The sequence below is a fragment of the Eulemur rufifrons genome, chromosome 30 (genome assembly GCF_041146395.1).
Source record: "Eulemur rufifrons isolate Redbay chromosome 30, OSU_ERuf_1, whole genome shotgun sequence".
In the NCBI taxonomy this organism is placed as follows: Eukaryota; Metazoa; Chordata; class Mammalia; order Primates; family Lemuridae; genus Eulemur; species Eulemur rufifrons.
In genome coordinates, this window is record NC_091012.1 from 128,946,285 (window position 1) to 128,968,509 (window position 22,225).

Sequence of the window (22,225 nt, forward strand, 5' to 3'; positions counted from 1 at the left end):
CCGGGCGCGGCGCGGAGGCGGCAGCAGGGGGCGCCCTCCGCGCTCCTGCCCTGGCGCCCTTTCCAGGCCCGCGTCCCCCGCCCCTCCGCTCGCCCTGACGTCCCAGCCCCCGCCTCTTTTTCTTCAGAGGGCGCCGGGGGCAGCGGAACCTGAGCTTCAGTCCGCCCCTGAGGGGCGCTGTCTTGACCTGCGCACCTTGGGGCCACTGGTGCACGCTGGGTCGTCCGGCTCCAGTCGCATCCCGCGCCTCAGGAGCAGGTGCTCGGACTGCGTCGCCGCTGCAACTTGTGGCTCCTGGCTGACCGCAGCCGCCAGCCACTCGTGGGAGCGAGAAGGGCACGCCGGGCGGTCTGATGGAGAGCGGCGGCGGGACTTCCCCGGCCGGGGCCCTCGGGGCGGCAGGAGAGTTCCCTCAGTGCCCGCTACCGCCGGGGGCCGAGGGCACTGCCGGGCCGGCCGAGGCCGACGCAGCGGCTGAGGGAGCTGCAGGTAGCGGCGGCGGCGGCGGCGAGGGCGGACCGCGGCGGGCTCTGCGGGCAGTATACGTGCGCAGCGACAGCTCCCAGGGCGGCGCGGCTGGCGGCCCGGAGGCGGGGGCGCGGCAGTGCCTGCTGCGGGCCTGCGAAGCCGAGGGCGCTCACCTCACCTCAGTGCCCTTCGGGGAGCTTGACTTCGGGGAGACGGCCGTGCTGGACGCCTTCTACGACGCAGGTGAGGGCGATTGCCCCCTTCGTCCCCACCTCACTCCTTTTGTTACCCTCACACAAGCCATGGCGCCCGCCCAACCCCCCGTTCCTCTCAGCTCCTCCCCTCGTCTCTCACCCCCCGACTCTTACCTCCGGACTGCCTTTCGGGGAGGGTGGAGTAGGTAGCGTTGTGCCCCTTAACAGATAAGAAAACGGAGGCCACTGGCATTGAGACTCGTTTATTCCTCAGTCTTTTAAAATATCGGATAACCCAAGAGACAGCCTGTAACTCAGGCGATGCTGAACGCCCCTCTTCTCCAGTTACCCAACTTTTTACTTTGTCACCCGTGGCGTGTCTCTTACAGCCATGGGTCCCAACGCGGGCTGTAGGTTAGAATCGCCCGTAGGTTTAGAGCTTTTCAAACTCTAAACGCCCGGACTGGACCCCCACCGCTGACATCAACATCTGCGGCCTCAGGAATGTTTAACGAATGCTCCCCAGGTGACTCCATTCTCCAGCCAGGAGTGGGAATCAGTGCCTTAAGTGTGCGCCTGTGTTTTGCCCCTTAGAAATACCTCGGGGTTCTTTTGCACACTTTAATTTCTGCCCTCAGCACACACCGACAGTGGGGTGTGATCTACCACCCTGTGGCAGGTTTATTTTTTATCCCGGAATGCCCAGCATTCACAGGTTCAGGGTGACTGTATTGCAGGAGTGGGACGCCAGATCGCCACGCTCACTGTGATAGGTGTGCCGTAAGAATCCGGCCTTCAGTACGGTACTTTGGGTTGGCAAGAGTTTCTCTAGGTGAGGAGTGAATAGTTGCTTGGCTGTTTTCCTTACGGTGCCTTTGTGAGACAGTAATTACTTGGGAGTCCTTGTGCCTCAGTTTCTCCGTTGACCAAAGGGAGTAACAGTGCCTACCCCAAACCTAAAAGGATATGAGACAGTAACTGGGTGGCGTTGCTTTGCTGAAATAGAAAGCTGGGTTTATTACCATTCATTCTTTGCTGGAGGCAGCATATATCTGGGCGGGGGTATTTTTGTGTATTTTGTGTGTGCGCACGCCTGTTTTTTGTTTTTTTTTTCCAGAGCAAATCCTCCCCAGGTAGAAGCGGGGGGGCAGGTGTGAGGCTTGTTTAAACAAGTGGCAGCTGGACCTGTTGAAAACACTCTCCTGACATTTCTGACCACGCTGAGTATCCCCTTCAACACATCATCTTTTTAGAAGCGTTCAGGAGCCCACTTCACCTACAACCACTTAGTTTTCTCGATTCCTATTCACTCTGTTCCAAAATTGGAGCTTGAACAGACTCTTCTCTGAGTGGTTAAATGTCCTTTTTGCCATTAGGCACAGCGCTGCCCTCCTACCGTAGTGGGTTTGTGGATTAAACAGATTACTGTCGCACATATAACGTTTATGAATGTCACCCAAGTGCCAAAGGCTTGTCATCAAAGGAGCAGTAAGGAAAACACCCCTCTTCCTTGTCTCTACCACTCACAGATTTTTGGCATCACCACCAAAAAGATACAAATCTGTCACTTCTTTGTTAACAGTTCTAAAACTACGCCATCTAGTTTGGTAGCCACTAACCACGTGTGGGTATTTAAAGGTAAATTAATTAAAATACAATCAAAATAGTTCCTTAGTTGCGCTAGCCTCATTTAAAGTACTCAGTAGGCACAGGTGGCTCCTATGTGGGACAGCAACTCTGTAGAGCGTTTTCCTCATCGCAGGTGGTCCCGATACGGTGCTGATCTAGAAAAGGGCCTGTGAGGGAGGGGAACGGCTGAACCGACCCAAGTGTGTTTTAAGGGCGATCATAGATGTGAAATTTAAGTGCTTGCTATCTCCTGTTCTCATAGGAGCTTCTCACAAGTCTAAGCTGGGTTTGATTTTGGTTTTCCATCTCCTTATATTGTTTTATGGGTCTAAATCTTGAGGCTGTATGTCACCAGTGCCTGGGTGATTCAGTGAGCTGCAGGAAAGCCGCAGGCAGGCCTTTGACCTAAGCAAGGACAAGCAGATGCTGCTGTGAGTGAAAACTGTCATGGGCCGTGAAGGGCAGGGCACAGCCCATTTATTTCAATTGCAGCAAAAAAACAAAATTCACCATTTAACCATTTTAAAGTGTTGATTTCAGTGGTAGTAAATAGATCCACACTGTTATGCAACCATCACCAGTATCCATCTCCAGAGCTTTTACAAAGACATTTTTAAATAGTGGTTTTAACAGCAAAACTGAGATTTCCTGTAGACCCCCTATACCCCTCCAACACAACCTCTCCCACCATCAACATCCCCCACCAGAGTGGTGCACTTGCTACAATTGAGGAACCTATGCATATGTTGACATATCATAATCACCAAAAGTCCTTCATTTACATTAGGGTTCACCCTTGGTGTTGTACATTGTGTATTTGGATGACGGTGTAATGACATGTGTCCTCCATTATGTGATCATGCGGAGTTACTTTCACTGCCCTAAAATGCCTCTCTGCTCTGCCTATTCAGCCATTGGGTTTTATCATCCCAAACTGAAGCACTGTACCCATTAAACAATAACTCCTCACTTTTCACTCCCCCCAGCTTTTGATACCCACCATTCTACTTTGTCTCTATGAATTTGCCTATTCCAGACATTTCATATAAGTGGAGTCATACAGTATGTATCCTTTTGTGACTGGCTTATTTCACTTAGCATGTCTTCAGGGTTCATCTGTGCCATAACATGTGTCAGAAGCTAGTTCCTTTTTAAGGCTAATATTCCAGTGTTTGAATATGCCACATGATGTGTATCCATTTGTCCACTGATGAGCATTTGGCTTCCTCCACGTTTGGCTGTTGTGAACCATGCTGCTATGAACGTGGTGGACGGATGTCTGTCAGAGTCCCTGCTTTCACTTCTTTTGGGAGTGTATACCCAGAGGTGGAATTGCTGGGTCATATGATAATTCTATGTTTAATTTGAGGAACATCCCATTTGCTTTTGGCAGAGGTGGTGGGCATCTCTGTATGCCCTTAGCCCCTAGAAAGACTAGAATGTATGTATGTATTTATTTATTTTGCATCTATCATTCATCTCCAAAGACTGGAATCTTGAGTTCAGCAGAACTATCAATTTAGCAAGTGAGGGTCAATTGCCCAGTTATTAATACTTCCAATATTTGGAGAACAAAGTAGATCCCTTCCCCCCCCCCCCCAGAAGAAACCCTTTCTTCTGGATCTGCCTTCACTCCTGTTGTTTAATTGTCCATCTCTCTGCTTTCACTGAATTCCAAGTCATGACTTCAGCTGCCATACTGTGTGTTTGGACTGGATTTACCTGGACAGCCTTCTCTACTTTTTTCAACTGCAGGCTGTCTGCCTCCTGGAGATTCTCAGTGCTTGTGAACACTTTAAGACTGAGATATCATGCAGGAAGGAAACCTGTGTGACCTCGTCTTGTGCTTTCCCAAACATTTTGACCGTGGAAACTCTAGTCTCCCAGGATGCTATAACTGAATACACTTAATGTAGAGGCAAATCTTAAAATGAGATCCGGACTGGTAGAATATATTTATCTCCCTCTCTGAACTTCACTCAAATGTTGCTTTCCTGATCCACGGCCTTACCTCTGATTCTTTTTCTTCAGTTATGTTCACAGTGATTTTAAAAGTTGTGATGTGTTGCCACCTACAACAGGGGATGCTTGTATTTCCTGAACATTGTTAAAAAGACCAAGCCTAGGGCTTCAGTTTCCAGATTAGTCCTTTGGCTTTGCTATTTTCTGATGATCCCCTTTTCTGGCTGGCTTGTATAAGAGTCAGTCAGGGGTACAAATTGTGGTGGAGATAGCTGGGTGACCACGAAAGATTTGTGCTCCTAGTTCTTGCTGAGAACCAAGGACTAAATTTTCCAACATCCTTTGAGTCTAGGTGGGACGTACAACTACTTCTGGCCAATGGAATGTAAGTAGAAGTGATGTCTGTCACTTCTGGGCCAAGGTGTTGGCATATCTAGTAGGCCTTCTCGCATTTGCTTATACCTTTCCATTGTCTCCATGGGAACCTTGGAGGTTCCATGTAGAAGATGGTGGAGGCACAAGATGGAAGGTGCGTGAATCCCTGAGTTACTCCTTGCAGGATTGCTGTTGGAACATCCACTTTGGATTTTGCATAAACGAGAAAAGCTTTTATTCGGTCAGGTTACTGTGATTTAGGGGTTGTTTGTTATAGTGATAAGAGAGTACAATTTAAGGTATGAAAATCGAGCCCAACTGCTAGAAGATTGTCTCCTAGGACATGCTTTATCCAGAGAGTCCATGCCATGGATCATCTCATGTCATGAGCCATCATTGTTCATAATATATGCCAATTGTGGGACCCCGCACTGTGTCGATGTGGGCTAAGGTGCTTGGACCATCAGGTTAATACCAGCGATGGGGGACTGGGGTGGGAGGAGATATTTTATATCCTCTTTCATGGTTTTACCAGTTTGGGAGGCGAGGTAACTTTTTCCTTTTGTATTAAATAATACTGTTGTGATTCTGTTAGTTTGGATGCAACAGTGATATTGGGCTTTCTGCAATATAAGATATGTAATGGTTTAAAATAAGGTTAGCTCTAGTTTTCTTTTCTGCCTTTTGTGTGGGTTATGTCACTTCTCCCTCTGCAGTGGTATTCCTGGACTCTTTATTAGCTTGCTGCATTGTGTGGCAGACAGTGCTCACCAAACATCTATATATTCTTCCACGTTTTCTAACATCCCTTGGGCCCTTGTGACTATGCTGGTCAATGCCACGTGAGTAGCAGCAACGGGCATTACTTTGGGCCGAGGAAGTTAAATGGTGCACCTCCTACATCTCTCTTTGCCTCTGTTGTGGCAAACTTGAAGATCATGTGTTTAAGCTGGTAGTTAAGGCACTGAAATTTTGGGGCTTTGTCTGTGGTAGCAGCCTAGCCTACCTTATCCTGTTCCATACAGCTTGCCATGCATTCTGCTAGAAATGCCTAAATGTATCTCTTGGCTCAGCTCACTTTAGCAGGCTCAATCCGCACATGTATTTACTCCTCAGAAAGATGCCTTAAGACTTCTTATAATTTGCTGGGTACTCTCTCTTCATCATTCTGGAAAATGCATAAAGTTCAAAGATGGTCCTGTGGGACACGTGGGTTTGATGGTTGTGGAATGATGAAACAGGCAGCCCTCTGATTCAGCACCAATGTTTTCTGTGGCATCCAGGCGATTGGCCAAATCTATTTCTAGCAGAGTATAGGAACAATAGTTAATTTAGACATTGCCTTCTCTAAGTAAACATAGATGAGTAAAATCGTCCACCTAGCAGTTCATGTCAGAAACCTAGGAGTCAGCCTTGACTCCACCATCTCCCTCATTGCCAAGTCCAGTTAATTACTTCCAGAATGGTTCTCAAATCTGCCTGCTTCTATGTGCCCTGCTACCATCTTCGTCCAAGCCTCATCTTCTCTCCTCTGAGTTACTGCCAACAGCTTTGTAACTGGTCTCTCAAAACTGGGCCGATCTTGGTGTGTTCCAATCCATGTTGTCTGCCTAGAAGCCACTGTAGCCTGGCTTCTGTCCCCTCCCCCACCTGCAGTCTTCCTCTCTGGCCAATCAATACCTGTTCTGCTTTCACATCTGAATTCCTCAAGGAAGCCTTCGAGGACTCCTCTCCTTCTCCCTGCTGGCTTTTACATGCTGAGGTTTGCTTTCCTAGCAGGCAACACAATTGTGATTAAATAATTATTGATTTAATGCTCTTCTGCCAGACAGCGAACTCTTCAGTGGCAGGGAGCCAGATGCAGTCTTCTTTGCTACTGTTTGAGTGATTCCTAGGAATATCCACCCAGCTCCTTTTAAGAATAACTATCAGTGGGCACAGATAACACTTTGCTTTTCCTGTTGAGATGAAGCAAAACTTGTTTGGTGCCCTCAACAGAAATTCAGAATGTAGTTTCCTGTGGCAACCATGTTGAAAATGGTGTCCAAGCCATAGAGATAGTGCACTTATGATTTTATTAAGAAATAAGATATATCCTAATAATAAATTTCTGGGTCTGAACTTTTCTCCTCAGCAGTGCATATCCAATAGAAGAAACTAGAAGAACTCACACTGGACATGCTGGAATGGGAACAGTGGTTTTAGTTGTGTGCTGGGAATACCGATTCTTTTTCTTTTGGCTTGTCCACATTTTCTATACTGTATGTTCTAGAATATAAGGATGATTTTGCTTTAAACAAGCACAGTAGGAGATTAAAAATGGGGTTGTAACTCGGAAACCTTCTCCCTGTCTCTCTCCCTGCTGGAGTGAGGGGCCTGGTATGCTCAGGCCAGGCAGCAATGACTTCGCTCCCAGGGACTAGGCCGCACCAGGGGTGGGGAACCTACAGTCTCAAGGCCACATGTGGCCCTCCAGATCCCTGAGTGCAGCCCTTTGACCAGATCCAAACTTCACAGAACAAATCCCAGTCAAAAGGCCACACTCAAGGATCCAGAAGGCCACATGTGGCCCCAAAACCACAGGTTCTCCACCCCTGTGTGGCCCAAACCTCAACTGTCTTCTGCCGGACCTGACTGCTGGCTTGCCCATGGGGGCCCTTGCCCAAGTCTCCTTCCATTCTATGCTGCTGATAGTGCTACTGACTCAGCATTGAGCCTGGAACTTTCCTCAATTCTTAGTCACGTGGGCTGACTTTGAAAGAAGCATTGCACCTGCAGCATTTAATTGAGATGTTGCTGTTTCAGCCTTGAGTGCATTTTAGGGTAGATGGATATTTGTGGGCTGGTCTTCCACCTTATTGGCTATGTAGTATTTGTTATAGGGTAAAATGTATTCTCAGTTCCCAGCAGTCAACTTCTGAAGATAGTTTTGGAATATAAGCCATCAACTTTTTCCAAAGCCTTCTATATATCTGACTTTGAGATAGGTGCTGTTTAAATCCTGGGACAAATAATGTAGTTGGAATAGGACTGAACTTTTACTAAGTAGGCTGGAAAAATTCTTGCTTCCCAATACCTCGCACAGGTTTTGAGCTATTGGGTGTGACATGACTTGGCAGAAATGCCTGGTGGTTGTTGGGGCTTGGCTGTAGGGGTTGAGGTGGGGGCTGCAGAGAAGAATGGAGCTGGGTGGTGGGCCTTGGCAGGAAGTGGAGCTCATTCAGGTATTGGGGGCTGCAGGAGGCTGGCCCAGGGGCCAGGAAGAGTGGACACAGAAGGGGAGGGGAAAGAGAAGGTGGAGAGAGGCAGAAGCATTTGATGTGGATGCCTTTTTTTGTAAATTTTTTTTTTACCACGGAAAATTTCAAGCACGTATGTTACCCAGCTCTGACAATTATTAACATTCTGCCATTCTCATTTCTTCTTTACCCATTCCCCACCCCATACTTCATACTTACTTTTAAACATTTAAAGTGTAAAATGTATATATATTGAAACACAAATCTCAGCTGTAAAGCTTTGAAAAATGACTAAACCTGTCTAACCCAATCCCCTATCACAATATAGAACATTTCTGTCTTCCCAGAAAGTTCCCTCACGTCCCCCTTCATTCAATCCTCCCTTCACCCCTATCCTTGACCCCAGGCAATGACTCACCTGTTGTTATCTGCTGCAGATTAGATCTTCCTTTTCTGGAGTTTCATGTAAATGGACTCATACAGTGTGTACTCTTTCATGCCTGTCTTCATTTGTCCAGCTTGAAAAACCTTTTTGAGATTCATCCATATTGTATGTATCAGTAGTTCCTTTTTAATGCTAAGTACGATTCCACTATAAGAATATACCATAGTTAGTGTAACCATTCTCCTGTGGATGAACATTTCAGTTACTTCCAGTTTGGGGCTGTTAACAAGGTTGCTATGAACATTTGTATATAAGTCTTTCTGTGGACCAACGTTTTTACTCCTCTTGGGTAAATACCTAGGAGTGAAATGGCTGGATCAAAGGTTAGATGTATGTTAAAATATATAAGAAACTTCCAACCTTTTTTCTGAAGTAGTTAAACCATTTTATATTCCCAGTACCAATTAATGCATGACAGTTCTGGTAGCTTCACATCCTCACCAACACTTTGTGTTGTCAATCTTTCAATTTTGGCCTTTCTCATGGGGGTTAATGGTTTCTCTTTATGGTTTTAATTTGCCTTTCCCTGATGATTAATGATGTTGAGTACCTCTCCATGTGCTTTTTGGACATGCAGGTATCTTCCTTTGTGACGGATCTGTTCAAGTCATTTACCCATCTAATTGGGTTGTCTGTCATCTTATTACTGAATTATGAGAGTTCTTTATATGTTCTGGATTTAAGTGCTTTGTCAGAAATATGTTTTGTGAACATTTGCTCCCAGTCACTGGCTTGCTTCTTCGTCTACTTAATGGTGGCTTTTGATGAGCAGAAGCTTTTCATTTTGATGAAGTCTTATTTAGAATATTACTCTTTCATGGTTGCTTGCTGTATCTTCCCTAAGAAATCTTCCAGCTTGCAGTTGTGCAGATACTCTTTCTTATGTGTTCTTCTAAAAGCTTTATAGTTTTAGCTTTTACGTTTAGATTTGTAATTCCTCTCAAATGAACTTTGACACAGGTGCTATTTGATAAACCGAACCTGACACTTGGCCTCAAACATCTGGAAGGCTGGTCTTGTCTGGGATGAGTACTCCAGGCGCTTTGAGTCTGGACAGCCGGACCACAACTGCCACCTTTTCATCTCGTTATCCAAGAAAGTACAGGAAGCACAGGTTCTCTTTCAGGAGAGTGGCCTTTCTGCTTTCCTAAGCAAAAACTTCAAAAATAGACCCATAATAAAACTTTACCAACATGTCTTCTATCATTGTTTCCCACTGCCCCTGGTAATAGAAGTGGTGGAAGAGAAAGGACATTGGCTTTATGGGCCGGAGTTTGAATTTTTACCCTGTTGTTTATTGGCTATGTGACCCCAGATAACTTACTTCATATCTCTGAGCCTCCTTTAAAAAGATTTCTATGTAGGGATTCAAGCTCAGTGCCTTGAACTTAGTCAGTGCTCAATAAATGTCTGCTCCCCTATGTCACTCCCCTCTGGCCCCACCAATAAACATACCAGAACCTCAATATGGAATGAAATGTGCTTTGTGAAAGAATAAATTGCCAAAACCCAGCGTGTGAACTTACCTTTTTCACAAAGCGTTAAGTTAATGTTTCTATAATTTAGACTCTAGTTTATTAGAATAAGTTATAACTACAGTATGAGGTATACAATACATGTTAAAGCATGTGTCTGTGATTAAATTAATGATATCTAATCTTTCAACAACTGTTTCTGTTTATCACATTTCATTCATTAGTGTGTATGTTAATTTGTATGCATTATTTAAAAGGAGCAAAATTGCATAGTAAAAAAAATTTTTTTTTAAAAGACTCAGGGCTCAAATCCCTTGGACAATCATCCTGTAGTGGGGTTGCATTATACTCCTGCAGTGTGTAAGGAAAGTTTCCAAAGTTTTGAGGTTTGAGATTCCATCCTAATTCCATTCCTTGTCCCATGGTGAGGAAAAGGCACAAACCCTGCTCTAACTATGCCCTTTATTCTGTCTTTTTATCGAGGTCTAACATGCACACATACACGTACACACACATACACACGTATATATATGTATAGAAAAGGGCACACTCTTGTGTGTACTGCTGAGTTTTTCAAAGACTGTACACACTATGTACACAGCACCCAGACCAAGAAAGCGGAAGCTAACAGCACCCCAGAGTGTGTCCACTTCCATTTTCTGGCCCCACTCCTGGCCAAGAGTAACTATCCTGATTTCTCATCAGCATGGGTTAATTTTGCCTGTTTCTGTACTTTCTATAAATGGGATAATAGAATTTGTACCTTTTAGCGTCTGGCTCCTTTCATTCACCATTATGTTTGTGGGATTCCTCTATATTGTTTTTTTTTTCGGTTTTTTTTTTTTTTTTTTTGTTGTTGTTGTTGTTGTTGTTGAGACAGAGTCTCACTTTGTTGCCCAGGCTAGAATGAGTGCCGTGGCATCAGCCTAGCTCACAGCAACCTCAGACTCCTCGGCTTAAGCGATCCTACTGCCTCAGCCTCCCGAGTAGCTAGGACTACAGGCATGCGCCACCATGCCCGGCTAATTTTTTCTATATAGATTTTTAGTTGTCCATGTAATGTCTTTCTATTTTTAGTAGAGACGGGGTCTCGCTCAGGCTGGTCTCGAACTCCTGACCTTGAGCCATCCACCCGCCTCGGCCTCCCAGAGTGCTAGGATTACAGGCGTGAGCCACCGCGCCCGGCCCCTCTATATTGTTAATATGGCAATCACTCCTTCTCATGTTTATATGGTATTTCATTGTAAGACTATAGCACAATTTATGTTTTCTACTGTTAATGAACATTTGAGTAGTTTCCAGTTTGAGACTATTATGAACAGTGGTGCTGCTATGAATATTCTAATATTTGGGTTTTTTCCTTTTTAGCAGCTTTATTGAGATATAATTCATGCTCTTAAAATGTGCATTTCAGTGGTTTTTAGTATATTCAGAGTTGTACAACCATCACCACTATCTAATTTCAGGCCATTTTTATTACTCCCAAAAAGAACCCTGTACCTATTGGCAGTCATTCCTCATTCCAGCCACCTACCCCATGACCCAGGCAACCGTTATTCTACTTTCTTTCTCTATAGATTTACTTATTTATGTAAATTAAGTAATAGGTAGCTTTTCGTGTCTGGCTTCTTTCACTTAGCATGTTTTCAGGGTTAACCCATGTTGTAGCATGGGTCAGAACATCATTCCTTTTTTATTGCTGGATAATATTACATCGTGTAGATATACCACATTTATCCATTTATCACGTAATGGGCATTTTGGCTATTTCCACTTTTTGACTATTGTGAATAATGCTTCAAGCTTTTATGTGGACACGTTTGCATTTCTCTTGGGCATATACCTAGGAGTGGGATTTCTGGATCACATCGTACCTATATTTAATCCTTCAAAATTTTTATTGTAAAAAATGCATAACGTATAATTTACCATTTTCACCATTTCTAAGTGTATAGTTCAGTAGCATTAAGTACATCCACATTGGCATGCAACCAATCTCTAGAACTCTTATCTTGAAAAATTAAAACTCTGTACCCATTAAAGAACTCCTCCCTATTTCCCTCTCCTCCCAGCCCCTGGCAACCACCATTCTACTTTCTGTGTCTATGAATTTAGCTACTCTAGATACTTCATAAGTGGAATCATATAGTACAGGCAGTCCCCAGGTTACAGACAAGATACGTTCCTGAGGATGTCTTTAGATCAGATTTGTATGTAACTCGGATCCCTGATGAACTGCACATATACGGTAATAATAATATTATAATGGCTCATGTGGTAATGCAGTGTAATTATGTAATAATAATAATATACCCCGTACTATAATAATAAATTACAGAAACTATTGTGCTGTTTCTTTTAATTCAAACAAATAGAACATAAAAACAAACACATACAAAAAGTTTAGGAGAAATTTCAAAAAGAATATTAAAGGTTAATGCTCACCTAATGTTGCATCGATGTCTTGCTTACTGGAAGGGGCATATTTGTGGCAAGAAGGCAGCTGACATTAATCAGAAGATGATGGAGATGGTGCTGGAGAGGGTGGAGCGGGGGCTGGAGGATCAAGGTTTGATTCTGTCACTGGAGGAGGGAGCTCACCATGGAAGTCGGTTTCTTGAAAAAGGTATCTAGGGTTGTCTGCACAGCCCTTTTCTTTTTTTCATTGTAAATGGCCTTGTAGCAGCTGATATTCTCACTAACCGCACAGTAAACCTTGGGAAACCACTCGATGTTAGGATCTGGCTCCTCAAGCTTAGAAAATCCTGCTTCAGTGAGACAAAAGGCTTCAGCTAATTCTTTTCTTGTAAACTTTCTTGGCTCTGGATCTTCTGATTCTTCATGTTCTATCAGCTGCTTCTCTATCCACGAGACTAGCTGCTAACTCAAAGATGCTGTGCCAAAAAACTGCTCATGCCTGCGGGTTTGTTTACATACAAGAAAGAAAGTACTTCCTGAATTATTTAATTAGGAATTATCATTATGGGAAACCTTGGAAGCCCATTGGCAAGTATGGAATGCTGTAACTGGGTCATCTGTAACCTGGGGACTGCCTGTATTTGTCTTTTTCTGTTTGGTTTCTTTCACTTAGCATAATGACCTCAAGGTTCGTGCATGTTGTAGCATGTGTCAGAATTTCCTCTGTAAGGCTGAATAATATCCCATTGTATGTATATATCACATTTTTGTCTACCCATTCATCCATGGATGGACATTTGGGTTATTTCCACTTTATGTTAACCATTTGAGGAACTGTCAACTTGTTTTCAAAGCAGCTGCACCATTTTATATTACCACCAGCAATGATAAGGGTTCTGGTTTCTCCATATCATTGCTGACACTTGTTATTGTCTGTCTGTATTTATTATAGACATCTTAGTGTGTTTGAAGTGTTTTTTCCTGATGACTAAGGATATTGAGTATCTTTTCGTGTGATTATTGGCCATTTGTATATTGTCTTTGGAGAAATGTCTATTCAAATTCTTAGCCCATTTCTTAGGTTGAGTTGTCTTATTACTGAGTGGTAAGAATTCTTTATATATTCTAGACACAAGTCCCTTGTCAGATATGTGATTTGCAGATGTTCTTCCCATTCTATGGGTTATATTTTAACTTTCTTGATGCTGTCCTTCAAAGCACAAGAGTGTTTAATTTTGACAAAGTCCAATTTATCTGTTTTTCTTTCATCCCATCTATGTCATTCCCCCTAGATTTTTCTTAGTTTATTTGTCCTTAGGTGTCTCTTTATGTCAGGTGCTAGAAAGCTACAACATGCAGGGCCAGCTGCCTTTATTTTATAAATAAAGTTTTATTGAAACACATCCATACCCATTCATCTATGGCCACTTTCAGGCTACAATGGCAGGGATTGTTTGGCCTGAAAAGCTGAAAATATTTCTCTGGCCCTTTAGGGAGAAAGCTTGCCTACTCCTGCTTTATGTAAATGAGAGCACATACACATTCTTATTCTCCCTTTCTTATTCAAAAAATACCCAGCCAAATACTGTTCTGCACCTTGCTTTTCTCAGTTAAGTTTTGCCTGGATGTATTTCCTAATCAATATATGGGAATCTTCTCTATTCTTCTTCATATCTGGTTAGTACTTCATTGGGTGGATGTATCATCATTTATTTTACCAGTCCCTTTTTGAGGGACACTGGGTGTCTATTTTCTTTGTTTTTGCTGTTGCCAAGTTCTGTTTCAGTCATACCATCAGTTCCGATTTCAAAACCTTTCAGTGTTCTTCGGATCTGACCCATGTGTGCAACACCCAGTGGCCAGCCTGGGCCCTGGGTGGTGGTCTATCTGCTCTCAAAGTCTTTGGTCTTCTATTTTGGATCAGATTCATGCTTTCATAGCTTGGGGCGAGGGAGCTCAGGAATTCATAAACAATTTGGGGGACTGGTTTTCCTAAGTTCCTCCCTCTCTACAATCTCCATTGTACTTTCTGGTTTAGTGGGGCTTCCCTTGTCAGTTCTGTGGCCAGAAAGCTGGGGCTTTAGTTGTCCCATTCTGCCTCACGCTGCCCATAGCTTGCCCATGTCTGAGGCCAGGTGTTGAGAAACAAATAAAAAGCAATAGAGGGTCACCCCACCCTCTTGGGACTACAGGTCCTCCAATTAGAGAAAAAGCTTCCCCTCTCAGAGTTCCAAGCACCTGGGCCCCTGCTGCCACTGACTGTATCTGCTGTCATCACTGTGGGATTACAGGGGTCCTGGGCTACAAGAGAGCCTAGGAAAAAGAAAAGGTCGAGAATTTCCCTCACTCCTCTGAGCAGTAGAAGGTCCCTTTCCTGTTCCTTGGGCCAGCACTCGAGGGTACTTCCTGTCCATACCCAGCACCCACTCTGGGTTTTAGGCTGTCTTTAGTCCAGGCTGAGAAAACTGGGGGAAAAATGGGAAACTTGCCATTGGTTTGATGGTACTTGGAAATCTGGTCGCCTTTCCCAGTCTGCTTGCTACCATCTACTTTTTGCATTCCTGAAATAGCTGTTCCATCCATTCTGTCTAGATTTTATAGCTGCATTCAGGAAGAGACAGGGCAGAATGCATTTATTCCATCTTATTTGGAACCAGAACTCAAATTTGTGCCATTAAATTTTGAGGTGTTTTGTTATGCAATAGTAGTAACCAGAATATAATAAAATATCTCTGCATCTTATTGCTAAAGCTTATTTATACACTAAAATGTCCTCAGTGCCAGCTGCATTACATCAGACCAGTTCTATCCATACAAGATTGCTTGTATGACCATTAAGGTTGACAGCAAAAGAAGTAGAATAAGTGGAACAAAAAGAAATAGAAATTGTTGATATCATAAAGGTGCTTAATTGGCCTCCAATGGAGCCCACCAAATATTTTGGTTGAACTGGGAGCAAAGACCATCTTGGTGTTAGAGTGACTATTGGATTGCCATTGGATCTCACAAGGCTAAAGTTTCAAGACTTGTTGGATGAGTTTGTTAAAAAATGTGTTCTGTATTCTGAGGATGAGAATCCTACATCCAAAGTGCTTGTCATTCATTCCTAAGAAGCAAATAGATAGTTTTTGTAAAGCCTGTGGCTATTGAGGCATGCTTGATGCAAATTATGAACTCTGCACATTCATTCTCAAAGGACTGCCTAAGAAAAAGGAAATTGGTACATAAAAAAAAAGAAAAGAAAAGAAAAGGAGCTGAGAAGGGGTAAGGCTCTGTATCCAGCAATGAGTCACCACCACCGCCATGACCAAATGAACTTGGTTCCCTCCATAGATTGTGGGGACAGACACCACTGCGGAAACAGGGCACAGAATGGGTGAAATCAGTAGTCGTGCAAAAGTCCTGATGCTTAGTGATAATCTTTAAGGAGCAGTTGATTTTGTTAAGAAAGAGGGTATTGTTGTCGGTGAAGTCTATGTAAAAGCCATGGTCCTCTTATGTTGACTCTCCATTTTAGCGAGACAATTAGAGAACAAATTAAGAAATGCAAAGGCTATTTCCTACGATTTTGCCACAATCACAGAAAAGCTCAGCAGTACCCTTCTCAACGTTTGCGGTGTGTGGCAGCGGCTCATCAATCTCTGCTCAAGCTATAAAATTGTGCACATCTTGATGGTGGCATGTGACATGGACCTTTTCAAAGAAGAGATTGTTATCTGCTGGTTTCTACTCTGTTCCCATTGCTTCACTTGACCAGCCTAAAAAAAAAAAAAAAAGGCTTCTAAGAATATGTCAACAGAAGTTTGCCAAAGAGAGTCATGTCAAAGCAACCCCTTTGCAAAAGGGTTGCCGGAAGCTGAAGAGGAACCTTCAGGTGATGAAGATGAAAATATTGAGGTGGTGTGCTCACATACTGGCGGGGAACCCAGAGTTGGAACCGTGAAGTATGACAGTGTGGATGATGCTGATGTTAATACTATGTAAAGTGATGAATGCAATCTAGCATGCAGGCTAGTGCTGCACACTTTTTCTGCATTGTTGTTACCTGGAAGAACAATGTGTATGTGCAAAAGATAAAGCGGTTGAAATTATGCTATACTGTGTATTGAAATATTTCACCGTGAGTGGTCTGAAATTGAGCCCAATGAGTCCATTCACCTCAGTGGGTAAATGTAGTTGGCTTATAGATGACATGTTTTATTTGCAAAAACTGGTGGTGGACACATCTCAATCAGTTATATAGTTATAAAAAGGATTTATTTTTGGTCATTCTTACAAAAGATTAGATACTGGGAAGCAAAAAACAGGAGACCAGATAGTTTCCCAATGGCCCCACCCCTCCCCTCCTTCCTCCTCAGTTAAAACTTGATGCCCCAAGCAACTAGTAACCACCTAACATGGCACTTGGTAAGGACTTGTGGCACTTGGTAAGGACTTGCTGACTTCCCGACACTGAATTGGCAGGTTGGCTCCTTATGATATTGGAAAATAAGATTTAAATGACACCTCAATACATTCTTTCCATTGACCTGACCTGAAGTATGTTGGAAATGAATGGCAGTAGATGAAATAAGATCTAAATTATGGTAGGAGTTAAGAGAGGTACTTTCTGTTCAGTAAATCCAAGCTTTTTTTTTTTTCCAAAAGTGTTTGGCAGGAAACTTATTCTAAAATCTAGCTCTTTTCATTTAGACAAAACCAGTCTTATTTATGTACATAATTTCTTTTTTGCTGCTGGGAGTAGGATAGGCTTACAGATAACCTGGCCTATATTTAAAGACTGGCATGAGCCAGTACGGTCACAGAATTACTATTTGGTAAATCATTCGCCATCATATCATTTTGTTGACTAATGCTTTGCTTCAGAAATCAGATACTTTTAAACCACACTAGAAAATTAGTTTTATTTATTACTTATAAAACATTTAACAAAAATAATGTTCAAAAGTTTTTAATGGGTTGGGTGTGGTGGCTCATGCCTGTAATCCTAGCACTCTGGGAGGCCAAGGTGGGTGGATCGCTCTAGGTCAGGAGTTCGAGACCAGCCTGAGCAACAGCGAGACCCTGTCTCTACTAAAAATAGAAAGAAATTATCTGGCCAACTAAAATATATATAGAAAAAAAATTAGCCGGGCATGGTGGCGCATGCCTGTAGTCCCAGCTACTCGGGAGGCAGGAGTTTGAGGTTGCTGTGAGCTAGGCTGACGCCACGGCACTCACTCTAGCCCGGGCAACAAAGCAAGACTCTGTCTCAAAAAAAAAAAAAAAAGTTTTTAATGAACTAAAATCCTATATATCATTCATCTTTCTCATTTCATAGTAGCATATTTTGAAATCACTGTAATTGATTATTAAATATTATTAAATAGCTTGTGGGTACTTTGATTTTAAGTTCATTTTCCTGCTAAGTGTAAATTTTAACTGGAGCCCCCCCCTTTTTTTTTTTTTTTTTTTTTTTTAAGAGATGGGGTCTCCTTTTGTTGCCCAGGATGGACTCAAACTACTAGCCTCAAGCAATCCTTCCATCTCAGTCTCCTGAGTAGCTGGGACTATAGGCTCATGCCACCACACCCAGTATCACTTCTTAAAGTTGTTAAACCAAGATAGCTAGGGGGTATGGGTGTGTGCCTGCCTCATGGATTAAGGCAAATGGTTTATAGGATACAGGCTTTTTCCCTGTGGCTAGCCTGTCAACAGGAACTGGAAGGTAATGGTTGCTAGGAACACAGGGTGCATTTGGGAATGAAAATCTGAATTTTACTCTTCCTTTTTATCTGTGATATGTTTGCCCAAGATTTAGCCTGTTATACAAATTGTTTTGCCCCCAGGTGGTTCAGTTTTAGAAAATGAGTCAGGAACATACTGAGCCTCGTGGGTGATTGGGGTCAGCAAAAAAAACTGAGTTCAAGCCCCAGCTCTGTGATGCCCTAACCGAGTGACACTGGGCAAGTCTATTAACCTCTTCGTGCTTCATTTCCCCACCGGCGAGGTGAAGCCAGTACTTGCCCTGCCTGTCTCCAAGGGTTGCTCTGAAATTCAGCTGAGATGTCTGTGGAAGTGTTTTATAAATGACAAAGCATGTGACCATGGTGATGATGAGTGCTTTTGGGTAAGTGCTACACTCTTTGAGGAAAAAAAAAACCTCTTGATTCTTTGTATATAATAAAAATTCTGGTTCAGTGTTTTATCACAATCAGCATTTATAAACTGGATGCTGAATCAGTATCTTAGAAGCTCTGAAAATAAGCCAGTTGAATATTGTTTTAAATTCTTGAAGTGAATTCAGTCTACTGGCCTGAGTGACAAATGTCAGGCAAAAATTTCAACTTTAGATTTGAGGCAGTTTTCCTCTTGAACGTGAATTGCTCAGAATTTTTTTTTTAGTAGCAGTATTAATCTGTCCTGTTTTAATTGGCACTGAATAGTCTATCTCCCAAGCCTTGGTGGAGCCACAGAGGGGCCTCTTGGTAAAGGTGGAGATGCCAGTGCATCCCAGCACAGAATGCTGAGAAGGCAAAGGAAGAGAGGAACCTGTGTTACCATATTAAAACTTAATCTTGGCAACAAGCTCCTCTGCCAAGTTCCAGGTTGGCTACGAACATGGGCTGTGGTCCTTTACCCCTGCCCTCTGCCCATTTCCACTACTCTCCTCTGTCATCTTCCAGTAGCTTCCTTTCTTTTATTAACTAATTATAGCAGTCACCGTGGCCTTGGAATTAGCATCTCTGTTGTTGCCGTTTTTTAATAGCATTACTATGAAACATATAATTTATACTTTGGGCAGGTGACAAAGTCCAGGAAACAGCCATATAGGCAGAATGTCTAATTTACTCAGCTGCAGTGTTATTTTGACTCCAAGCAAATGTCCATGGGGAACAGAATTATCCATTTGAGATAAAATTGATCAGGCTGAGTTATAAAATGGTTCCCCAGCATATACATTTGTCTTTTCGTTAGCAATAACCTCTAAAGGGTGAATTCGAATATGATAGTCTCCTGTTGAAAACCCTCATTATTTAAAGATATTTTCAGATCAGACGTTGATACTATGATTATTTTTATTCTTTCAGTTCTCATCTTTTAGTGACACATCCTGAAGTATTTGAGGATGAAATGATATGGTGTCTGGTAGGACTTACTTCAATATAATACGGAAGGGGGGTGGTGTGGATGGCAGCAGAGATGAAACAAGGCTGGCTGTGAGTTGATAATTGTTGAAGTGTATACGGGTTTCATTATACTATTCTGTCTACTTTGTATATATATTTGTAGTTCTCCATAATAAAATGTTAAAAAAAAAAAACCTACCATGGGTTTCCCATTGCCCCAAGGTAGAGTCTAACCCTCTTAACATGGCCTTGAGACTCCTTTACTACCTGGTACCTACTAACCCTTCCAGGTTCATCTCCTAGGGTTTTCTGGCCCCAGGAAATGATTTGCAGTGGGCCTAACACACCCTGTCTTGCCTCTCGCTCTTTGTACTTGCTGTCTTCTCTTCCTATACCACTCTTTCCTTTCCTCTCGTCCCCTCGTCCTCACCCCGATTTGCCTGCCTAACTCTTACAGCTCCTCAGGTCACAGACATCATCACTTCCTCTAGGCCTTCCCTGATTGCCCTCCACCCAACTGCGAGTTAGGTGCCTTCGTGGAGAGTGCTTCCATCACTGTGTCTCCCTCACTTCAGTGCTCTTCATGGTGATCCCAGCCATCCACTTCCTTCTGGTTACCTACATGGTAATGTATGGTTATTTTGAGAAAAGGGATTATGCCCTATTTGTACATAGCAGGCAATCACTAAATAAGGAAATAAAAGGCCCACCCCAGGGCTTGGGGACACTTTGCCTCAGGTCTCCCAGTACCCCTGTACAGAGCCAGTGGTGCCTGGTGTTGATGTGGCTTCTGCCTGCTGCCTTATTTCTTCATGCCTCTGTTTGACTTGCCTCTGTTCCGTTTCATCAGGATTTTCAGTGACTTCCTATGAGTCACAGAAGCGCAAGCATAAGTTTGGACACCATATTCCTATATCTTTACCGTATCTTTACCGCACATGATGAGGAAGCTCTTACGAGTTTTGAAATGGTGTCCAGTCTACGGCTATACCACCCTGAATGTGCTCAATCTCATCTGAAATGATGTCTAGTACTACTAGGCACAGTTAAACATGCTCATTATAGGTTCAATAAGTTGCTTCTCTTGTTTTTGTTTGTTTATTTTTTACAGACAGTCTTTTTCTGTCACATAGGCTAGAGTGCAGTGGCACGATCATTACTCACTATAACCTCTAACTCCTGGGCTCAAGTGATCCTTCCACCTCAGCCTCCCGAGTAGCTGGGACTACAGGCATGCACCACCACACCCAGTTAATTTTTTTTTTTTTTTTGTAGAGATGGGGTCTCACTTGTTGCCTGGGGTGCTCCTGGCCTCAAGTGATCCTCCTGCCTCAGCCTCCCAAAGTACTAGGATCACAGGCGTGAGCCACCGCACCTGGCACTCCTCTGTTTTGAATAGGTCTCTACTACAGGGCACAACTCCATGGGGCATTTTATATTGTCAAGTTGATGGACATGTGAACCAGGAGCTATGACAGGAGTGTTTATTGTAGCAGTTTCAAATAGGAAAAAGAAAAAAATGAATAAAATCTCTATGGATAGGATAGATAAAGAAATTGTGGTTTAGTAGTCATATAACAGAATACAGAAGTGAAAATGCATGAACTGGAGTTAGACATACAAATTGGTTGAATCACACCAAAAAATAGCAAGTCAAAGAACATATACAGTGTGACACTATTGGTATAAAGTTCAAAGACATACAAAACTAAAAAATATACTGTTTAGGAATTTATACATATATGTAATATGCTTATATGTATTGTCTTAGTCTGTTCAGACTGCTGTAATAGAATATCATAACCTAGGTGTAGCTTATAAACAACAGAAATTTATTATAGTTCTGGAGGCTAGGAAGTCCAAGATCAAGGTGCCGGCAGATTTGGTGTCTGGTGAGTGCCTGCTTCCTAGTTCATGGATGAGGCCATCTTGCTGTGTGCTCATGTGGTGGAAGGGACAAGGCAGCTCTCTGTGGTTTCTTTTATAAGGACCCTAATCTCATTCATAAGGGTTCCACCCTCATGACCTAATCACCTCAGAAAAGCCCCACCTCCCAATACCATTGCATTGGGGGTTAGGTTTCAACACAAATTTTGAGGGGACACAAACATTCAATCTATAGCACACGCACACACACAAATGTGTGCATGGGAATGATAAATACATAGACCAAGATAGAGGTTTTTCTCTGGGCCAGAGGGAGATGTGATCAGGGAGGGGTACATGGGGCTCTGACAGTGCAGGTAACACTCTGTGCCTTGGGCTGCATGGTGGGTGCATGGTTTTTCGTTATACTTTATACTCCCTATATAGGCTAAATATATTTTTTGGATATGAGATATGTCTCATAACAAAGGTAACATTAAAAATAAATCCATCAGCAAATTTTAAGTGAGACCGTATTCCCAGCACTTCGAAGAAGGAAGAGGTTTGTGGATTATTTTTATTCTTACTGTTATTCTTCTACAGTTCATGGAGTAATTTTAATCAAATCATTCCTCACTTCTACTTTACCTAAAAGGCTGATGGCAGAAATACCAATTGCCATAGTTCCCCATTGGTGATCATCTGCAAGTAGGTTAAGTAGAACAGACCATTTCCTCTTACTCTGTCCTGTCCTTGTTCGTCGCAGATGTTGCCGTTGTGGACATGAGTGATGTCTCCAGACAGCCTTCTCTCTTCTACCACCTTGGAGTCCGTGAAAGTTTTGACATGGCCAATAACGTGATCCTGTACCACGACACTGATGCTGACACTGCTCTCTCATTGAAGGTAAAGGGTATTGTTTACCTTCTCCCGAATACTTCATTTTGGGAAAGCAGAATTATACATCCAGCTGAAATACTGTAGCACACGAGATTGGAGAAAAACAATAAAGACTTGCTTGTACAATTCCTTCCGTCCCACCATA

General features: G+C 43.0%; 1 protein-coding gene across 1 annotated transcript in view; it reads left to right on the forward strand.

The window, feature by feature from the left end:
* The first annotated feature begins 353 nt into the window (after positions 1–353).
* The window catches only part of MAP3K15 (mitogen-activated protein kinase kinase kinase 15), a 122,847-nt gene continuing 100,975 nt past the window's right edge, over positions 354–22,225 (forward strand). The window contains exons 1-2 of the mRNA XM_069464088.1: positions 354–711; positions 21,947–22,086. Of these exons, the coding sequence (XP_069320189.1) occupies positions 354–711; positions 21,947–22,086 (498 nt within the window). The remainder of the gene's footprint in view (positions 712–21,946; positions 22,087–22,225) is intronic.